A 9,695-nucleotide genomic window follows, 5' to 3' on the forward strand; every position below is an offset into this window, starting at 1 on the left:
TAGCTCCGCTCTGCTCTAGCTTTAGGCTAAGATTTTACGTCCCAAGGCCGCGCCAAGTGCACGTGCGTCTCACCGTTACCATAACGACTGGTCCTCCCGACAGCAGATCTTCGCTGCCCTATGAATGTCTGAGCAACTGCAGCTCCGGGGGCTCGGGTCATTGGCTGGTAACTAGGCTTTGGCGTGGGATTTTAAAACGTGTGTCTTTAAAGCTGTTTATGATCTATCAGAGGTTCAGTCTTCATTTACAGTCTCAGTACCTGGGGCGGCGGGTCAAATTCTGTTCATTCCGATTCCTCCGGACGCTGCGTTAATCTATTTAACAAGTCCTTTGTTCTAATAGAAAACAATGTCGATGAGCACAAAGAAACCCCAGACAAATAGACGTGTCAGGGTACAACCGAAACTAGGTGGTTATACAGATTGACAAAAATGGCGCTTCAGAGGCCCAACCAATGTATGTTGAAGCTGTATGCTTCCAACATTAACTTCTAGGGCCTCTGCAGGATTCAAAAGAAATTAAGACATAGATCCAGCTCCAGAAGGCTTACAATCTGATTGAAGATACACACGAAATACTCAAAAAATTGTGACGATTTTGTGGCGCTAAGTGTAATAGGATTCAGTGGATGAGAACGTGGACAAGTAAACAGAAGTCTGATGGAAGAAATGAAATTAAAACTAGGCATTTTATTTATGTACAGTGTTTAGGTGGGACAAAGGAGGAGGAGATTGAAAAATCAGGTATTCCTGAAAATGACCAACTCCTAAAATTTTCAAACATTGAAAAATACTGTAAACTCTTATTAATTTAGACCAGATTTCAATTAAAAACTCAAGCACTTTTTTCGTAAAATTAATATTTTCCACAAAAATTCTGAGGAACTACAAAATACTAGGAAGCCTCCTCCCACCAAAAAAAAAAAGTTAAAATTACATGTGCAACTAATGTGTGGTAATAGGAATTGTAATATTTGATTGTTTGGAACACCTTATTCCCCTACCAATACAAATAATAGTTGTTACTATATCTCTGATATCTGGTAAGTTTGAAGTTGCAATGGGTGGTTTATGAGGCTGAGGCTTTCTCACATTTCCATTTAGATGTTTTTCACCTTATTACTCACATATCTTATGATTAATAGGTAACTTTCAATCAAGAATTTTTTGCATTTGCTGGATTTTACTCTTAACTGCTTATTAGTGAGCATGGAGTCAGTGTTAGAAGTGCAGTCAGGTTCCCCTAACACTTCACTTAGGTCTTAACATTAAAGTCCTAAAGTCTGGGACTTCTAAAATTTGCAAAGCTTGGTCCAGTTTGTGAGTAGATCTGTATCTGTGAGCTATGGTGCCAGCTCATCTGGTATTCTGGCCTCTGCAGAGCTCTACCCTTCATGCAGTGGTTAGGTCCTAGTCATGACTCCCTAGAGGTCATACCTAGGAACAGAATTAAGAAAGTTCTAACAAGTCTCATTAAAAACTTCAGTCTGGGGAGAATCAGACTGAGAGGAAATTCTGCTTGAGAGTCAAGGTAGAGCCTTACCTACCAGCCACTTTAGGACTTCAGTAGAAGCAGAAAAAACATTTTAGAGTTTATACTTTCCAGGAGTCCACCTTGAAGTCATATATCTGAACATATCCTAAAGTTGAATGCACTCCTAATTAGATGGACTGAAACCTCATTTAAAATATACAACAAACTTTCAGAAGAGCAAGCAGAACACAGGCCACCCAGAAGGCTACACACAGCTCTCGTGGAATTCTCTCTGATACACCTCCTCTGATAAAAACACAATGAAAAAGAATATATGATTTACCTTTCAAACTCTGTCTGTGAGTGGAAGAGCAGATTTCAGATAAGTAGGAAAGAAGTCAAGGAGAATTTACCCACAGAATAGCAGAGTATGGTAGACTGGAGTATTGCTCTGAATTCTTTACTCTCTCCCTTTGCACATGACTGTGCAGTACCTCCTGGAATAGGGGGGTAGGCAGAGTATACGTCTTAGTCCTATTGGTCAGGCTTTGTCAGGTGGCTTGCTTTGGCCTGTGGAATGATATCAGGTATCAAAGGTTTTAGGTGTGCTTGCATGCTTTTGCCTCTTGGTCTTTGCTATTTTTCGTAAGAAAAACTACCTCAGGTGGCTGCTGTTTCCAAAATGAGGAAGACATGTGGATCAAGATCTGAATCTGCATCTCAGTTGAAGTGTGGAGTACTGCTAATCCTAACCAAACCCAGGAGAGGCAAGTGGAGACCAGCTGAACAGCAGGCTCTCCACAGTCTTAACAAGAAAAAGGGTTTTGGTTAAAGCTGTGAGATTTTGGGGTGCAATAGTATTGGAGCAATAGCTGTCTAACACACCAAGCAAATAGCTTGGGCAAAATTTTATATGTTAAATGTGAGCAAGAGAAAAACATCAATGAAAATTATAAAGACTACTCCTGTAAAAGGAAGGAAGGATGGAAGGAAACTAGCATGTAAAAGATGAATGAAGTACATGACCTGTAAAACTTAACCTAAGGGGAAAAAAGAAAACTCATATAATTTTTGTGCTGTAGAGGAACTTATTAATAATAAGAATATGAATTTGGTAGTACAGGAACTTAAAGACAAGATGCTAAAATAATGTATTGAGGGCTGAGTCTTGCCTTGTTTTTTTCACTACTATATCCTTAGTACTTAGAACTTTGCCTGGTGTACTATAGGTAATCAATAAATATTTGGTGAATAAATGAACTAAAATGGAAATAAAAGAGAAAGGAAACTAAAGACCAAAACATGTTAAAGGACTAATGAATAATTAGAAGCACAGAGAAGCAGACTAGAGAGCTGAAAATCAAATTACTGATTAGAAGAAAGGATTGAGATAATCACAGAGAAATCTGAGGCAAAGGACAAAGGTATAAAAGCTCTTGGAAGATAATATATGTGAAAGAGGTAAAGATGGTTCAACATAAGATTAATAAGTGCCCCTGAAATAGAGAACACAGCAAATTGAAGAAGAAATGTTCTTATTGATATAAAAAATAATAAAGGAGGAAAAATCTATAGATTAAAAGCATATACCATGTTACATGGAATAATTTCTATAGAACAGTCAACACTAAGGGATATATCCTGGTTCAGTTACTCAGTTTTCAGAATAAAGAAAGAATTGTTTACATACACAGGCAAGAAACAAAAGTTGGGGGGCGGCATGGAGAAAAAACAAGGCTCCTTTAGATTCATCTATAATACATTTAGTATTTGATGACATTACAAAGATGCTACAAATTTCTGAGAAGGAATAAAATGTGTTCCAAGAAAAATATACTCCTATGGCTTTCAAAGTTGTCATTTAAATATACTTTGAATTTGTGGGCACTCTATCAATTTTTATTCCTGCTTGCACACTGCATTTCTGAGCCCATCTCTTTGTCATATAACTTGACAGACACAGCCAACAGCAGCTAACATGTTACTGACATTCTTTCTTCCAACCTCTTCACCTAGCATTCACCAGCAAATCATCTGCTTTCCAGGTTATCACAGAGTTTTCCAAAAATTTTTTCAATAGGTTTGCCCCTGAATAACATAGACAACTATCCTCTCAGTTTCCAATACCAATTTTCTTGACACTCGCTGCTTGACCACTATGCTGGTGACTTATATTTTATGTTTTGTTATGGCAGTACCTAAGTCTAGACCTAAGTCTGTATAAGTCAGGATAAATTTTATTATGCTGTGGTAACAGCCAACCCCCAAATCTCAGTGGTGTAAAATGACAGTTGTTTATTTTTTGCACATGATACATGTCCATTGGAGGGGGGAGTCTGGTGGCTATGCTTTATGTTATCTTCACCCTGGCACCCAAGTTGCTGAGCTACCACTCTTTGATAATTCCTGGGTTTTGTGACAAAGAGAAAGACAACTCAGGAGGGTCTTGTACTGCAGTTAATGGCTGCTGTTAATTCACTGGCCAAAACTAGTCACATGGGCTCCAAGTAATCATAAGGGGACCAAGAATTACAATTTCTGGGAGACAGAAAGCTAGAAATATTTGATGAACAACATTTGTAAGTGCATCACAAGCACTCTCGAACATGACACCAAAACACAGTATCTGTGATAGGCAGCCTCTCAGATGGTACCCAGTGATCTCTGCCTCCTATTTTTTTTTGAACTTCTCTACAGATGATCTGCCTCCTATTTTTGTGTAATCACCTTCCATTGAGTCTGGGCTGGACCTAGTGGTTTCTTTCTAATGAATAGCATCCAAACACAGCCCAGCAGCCATCCTGAGTTGGGGAGACAGAGGAACGAAGATAAGAATGACAGCAGACTTTCTTGTTGGAAACAATGCAAGCCAAAAAACACTGTAGAAGAATATTTAAAGTCCTTAAAAAAAAAAAAACCCACAAAATTGTTGACCTAGGATTCTATACCCAGCAAAAAGAATGTTCAAAAATGAAGATTAAGGAAAAACATTCAAAAGGTGAATGAATTAATCACCAGAAGTCCAAAATTTAAATGAAAACCTTCAGATAAAAGGAAAATTGTTGGATGGAAATCTGGACCTACTCAAGGGGATAACACTGAAAATGATAATTATGGGAGTATATATAAAAGAGTTCTCTTGAAAAATTTCCTAAAGAGATGATTGCTTAAAGAAGAACTAATAATAATGTGCTGTGGGGTTTATGGTAAACGTAGATGTAAAGTACATGACAACAAAGTAATACAGGGTGTGAGAGGGGAAATAGAGTATATTCTTGTAATTTTCTTGTTTTGGAAGTGGTATAATGTTACTGAAGGCAGACAGTATAAGATGTATTCTTCCTTTCTCCTTATTCCTGTCACTTGGGAATTTCAAGCCCCTTTTGAGGAAACAGGAGAGAAGAGGTAGTCCAGGCATTAGAGAGAGGGTTTAGAGAGTCCTACATAGGAAGAACGATAAAGAAATTTGTAAAGGTGCAGTTTGAGGCTTTTGGCATAGGATGAGGACATGGCTAGATTGGATTAATTTGGGTTATTAGTCAAGGGAAAGTCTGGAAGACAAAGGTAATGAGGAGACTGGGATATAAAGTGAGGAGAATCTCGTGATTTTGTGCAGATTGATTAGACTGTCAGTTTAGAATAGATACAGATAAAGTAATTCATAGATTAAAATATTTAATGTTGGAAAATAAACAAGGCAATGACAACAAGAATAAAAGCTTCACACAAACTTTAGAGACCATTTTTTAGCTAGGTTTCAGCTGGTTGCTGGAGCTATGAATCATGATATTGGTTAGCAGGTAGGAAATTATGTGAAAGAATCTTCTGGTGTCACAATTTCTGGGTATCACTGGAACATTTGATCATCATTCCTTTGGCAATTCCAGCCTTCTCTGGAAGGTCAGTAGAAGCAATTGATTTATTCACCTCTACAGGAATCAGACTCGGCCTATTTTGGTAAGTCTGTGTATCCTTGATCAAGTTAGCTGAAGCTTAATACTTACATATGATAGCTAGTTATACTAAACCATAGTTTTTACTATGGTTTTACTAACTTGTCATTGAGCATAACACTTTTTTCTTCGATAATGGACACACAGTCTATAAAAACTGTTATATAATATTCAAATTCCAAAACTTTTAATAATTTAGTTTTATTATTACCACAATAAACACTTACTTATTGGGCATAGAAAACTGCACTAGGCATAAGAAACAGTTACAAGACATTTTTCATTTTTCCTGCCCTTTGCTGAAGACATGTAAATTTATACAAGATAGAGCTATTAATTACTCACTGTGTCCCAGACACTGTTCTAGGTATTAAGGATTTAATCAGTGGTGACAAAGACAGACATGGAACGGGAGTCGGGGGGACAATGATTAAGCAAAAACATTTACAAAAAAATTAGAGTACTGGTTCTCAACAGGGGGAGATTTTTCTCCCCTTTTCTACCAAGTGATATTTGGCAATGTCTGGAGATATTTTTGTTGCAACTTTGGGGTGGGGTGCTACTGGCATGTGAGTGAGTGAGTGGAGGCCTTGGATGCTGCAAAACTTCCTACAATGCACAGGACAGTCTCCTCCCTCCTAAACAAAAAATTATATGACCCTAAATGTCAATAGTGTCAGAGTTGAGAAATCCTGAATTAGAGTGATGATAACTGCTATAAAGCAGAAGTAGAGTGCTAAGAAAACATATAATGGAGGGTTTATAAAAATCTTCTCCGAGAAAGTGAAATTTAAATTCAGACTTAATGAATGAGTTGGCCCTAACAACTAAAGTGTGGGAGCAGTGAGGTGGGGAAGAATTCCAAGCAGAGGCAACAGTAGGCAGTGAGGAGCTTATTTTGTGTAGTTGTGTGTGTGTATGTGTATCATATATATCGTATGTATCTCATATATACATTACATTGTATATGTGTATGTATATATTTAATCATGCTCAGTAGTATCTGCTGAGTAATAGCAGTTAACATTTATTGAGCCTGTACTATGTGTTAGGCACTGCATTTCACATGTATTACTTTATTTAAGCCCCACTATTACCCTGGAGGTAGATAATATTATTAAGCTCAGGTTATCTTTTTTTTTTCTTTTTTTGTGGTACGCGGGCCTCTCACTGCTGTGGCCTCTCCCTTTGCGCAGGCTCAGCAGCCATGGCTCACGGTCCCAGCTGCTCCGCAGCATGTGAGATCCTCGCGGACCGGGGCACGAACCCGTGTCCCCTGCATCGGCAGGCAGACTCTCAACCACTGCGCCACCAGGGAAGCCCCAAGCTCAATTTATCTTTGAGAAGCATACTTGGTTAAGTACCTTGCCTAAGATCACATAGTTGGGAAGAGCCAGAGCCAGGATTTGAATCCAGGTCAGTCCAGCTCTTCCAAGGCACTTTCTTAACTAATGCACTGTAAATGTAGAGAGGCAGGGGGTAACAAATAATCACCAGGAAGAGAAGGAATAGCTGTAGGTATCAGGCAGATGTGAAACTCCTGTACTTCAAAGGAAGACAAGGGTTTAGATAGGCAGAGAGGCAGTGGGAGCTCAAGCTTGTCAATTGCCATAACCATTCAAAGGAAAACAATTTTTTTTCACATAACATAAATGGACTTCAGTTATGTTAACCATGGGGCACAGTTTACTTTATCATCTAGTGGCTATTTTATATTTGCTCAAGACTTAAAATTGTATGTAAAGGAGAGTTATATAATAGAGTATTTATGTACTTTTATAGATATTTAAGTATGTCGTTTTCAGAATGTTCCTATATGCCTATAGCAAAATTAATATTAAGAATTTGAAAGAACTATTTAAAAACAACTCACCCCTCCTCTCCATTATTTTAACTTTCTAATCTAGGTTTTCAGTGAATTATGCCTTTTCGGTTTGGGACCCAGCCAAGGAGGTTTCCAATGGAAGGGGGAGATCCTTCAGTTGGGCTGGAGCCTGGGCTGAGCTCCAGTGCTTCCTGTAACGGGAAAGAGATGTTACTAACCAGGTAAAAAGTCTTCTTGTCCTAACAACTGAGGAGATATGTAATGGCTATCATCAATGCAAGCTTTAGCTGACATTCAATTAGTAAGAAAGAAGCCTAGGAGCATTGCTATTATTAAATTAGTATTACCAGAGCCTAGGTTTTCTTAGCATAGAGTCTGTATATTGTAAGTCTGAATGATAGACCAATTTTGGGGGGTAAATATTTAGCTAGTTTTTTGTTAATAGTTTCAAGATTATATAACATTCAATCAAATAAGCAAAGCCTTTAGTGCTGTTATGTGCAGGCACTGTGCTAGGCCTAAGGCTACAAAATATGAAAAAGACTCAGACCTCAGAGTCAGTGTCACTTTGGCTTTGACTTGACCTTTGGCAGAAGGAGAGTGATAGAGAGGTGAAGATTCTATTTTTGCAAAATTGAAGAAAACTATAATAGGATTTATTCCACTTTCCTTCTGTTTACCATAGTACATTGTTTGATTTCTCATGGCTTGGAATTTTCAGAACACAGATTTAAGCTTAATAAGGTAGGTATTTTAAACATCAGAGTTATTCAAGGATAAAATAGGCTACTTCGGGAAATACTGATCAATAGTCTTTAGAAATGTTTAAGGTTGGGTTATTATTTGATGGGGATGTTGGAAAGGAAATTCAAGCACTAGGTGTATTTTTAGACTAGATGTTATTTAAGGGCTCTTTTAAACCTGAGATCCTATCAACATTTGAATAGTATGTGGAATAATATGTTCAGTTTTATATTTTTCCACAAATAGTCTAGTTTTAAAATCACTCAATTGGAGTGATTTTAAGGTGCATTTATGTATGAATTGCCATAGTATTATCACTTATGTTTATAACTATTCACTCCCCCCTGCCCCACTTTTCTTTGCCATTTAGCAATCACTGCATACCTTTCAAAAGAACATCTGGAGGGTTGTCTTCGTATTTATAAGTTTCTTTTGATTAAATGTATGGCACAACATTTAACAACAATTTCTTTGCAATGTAAGTCTAAAATGTCTGCCTCATTAGTGCCACTGTGTTATATTTATTTTGTGACATTCAGAGATTTCAAAAAGACTTAAAACAGTTGAATGAATATACACTCAAACTTTGGTTCTCTGAAAAAAATTTCCTTTTTCATATCTAAGTACATGTCATTTTCTCTTTTATTTAGGCAACTCCGAAGATGCCCTGGAAATCATTGCCTGACAATAACTAATGTTCCCATCACTGTCTTTGCAACAATGAGAAAGCCACCTGCACAAAGCAGCAAGGAAATGCATCCTAAATGCCACCATTAAGTCTTTTGTAGAGGTTTGACTAGGTCAAGGGTAATGGACCAGTATCATCTTATGATCTGGTAAGCAAATAAAAGTGGTGGCACCTTTGGATGGTGACAGTAGTTGAAATATTTACTTTTTGTAGGGAAAGACCGGAATGTAGTCTGTAAAACATGTGTAGTGATAAGCCATCAGTTATGTTTGATAGATAAGACAGAATAATATTTCACAATTAGAAAGTGCCTTAGAGATCATCTTGCTCACAGTGGATCATTAATATCAACAATTCACAATGAAGCTTAAGCCACCTTGATTATCAGTCAGGAAGGGCCCATTCTAAATGCTTAATGTGTTTTGCGCTGATTTCCTTTGCTTATTTTTGGGTTGCTACTTAGCCGAATCCTTTCACTTGAATAGCCTAAGCCAGTTTCCGTCTTTCTGTCTTTTGATAATGTTCTGCCCAGGAATGATTATATTGGGTGAGAAATGGAGCCCTGTGGCTTATGCATTTTTAAATAATACCCAAGACTGAAGGAAATTCTTAGTTCATGGTTAATCTGCAAAGCATATACACTGCTATCATATGGGAGCTCAGGTTATTGGTTAAATTTATTATAATGAGGTCAAGGCTGTGATTCTAACCCCTATTTTTCCAGGAAAAATGATGTCTCATCATCACACTGTTACCTCAAGTCCCAACCAGTCATCTTGAAATTGTCTACAGTTAGTATTGAGAAACCTGAGATTTTATTTTTTAATTTTATTCGATTAGACTTAAGGTTCAGTTTTGAGGTGTAGGCCAGCTCTTTCTCTTTTCTTTTTCTTCTTGTAATAGTTCCAAGAAAGTCAGCTTGCTTTCTTTACCTCTTGATGGTTGCCACTCTTCATCCCATGAAATTTTTTTTTCTCCAAAAGACTGACTTTAGTGTCAGATATAGTTTCT

The 9,695-nt window shown here is 37.5% G+C and overlaps 1 protein-coding gene across 2 annotated transcripts; it reads left to right on the forward strand.

The window, feature by feature from the left end:
* The first annotated feature begins 68 nt into the window (after nt 1-68).
* Nucleotides 69-9,695, forward strand: FAM229B (family with sequence similarity 229 member B). Of its 2 annotated transcripts, none has more exons than XM_079938951.1 (3): nt 69-167; nt 7,335-7,473; nt 8,647-9,695. In XM_079938951.1, the coding sequence occupies exons 2-3, from the start codon at nt 7,349-7,351 to the stop codon at nt 8,771-8,773; spliced, it is 252 nt and encodes an 83-aa protein (XP_079795077.1). In that variant the 5' UTR covers nt 69-167; nt 7,335-7,348; the 3' UTR covers nt 8,774-9,695. The 2 variants fall into 2 exon arrangements, with proteins under 2 accessions (XP_079795077.1, XP_079795078.1); XM_079938952.1 differs by lacking the exon at nt 69-167 and adding an exon at nt 6,556-6,843.

This window comes from Stenella coeruleoalba (genome assembly GCF_951394435.1).
Source record: "Stenella coeruleoalba genome assembly, chromosome: 12".
NCBI classification, from domain to species: domain Eukaryota; kingdom Metazoa; phylum Chordata; class Mammalia; order Artiodactyla; family Delphinidae; genus Stenella; species Stenella coeruleoalba.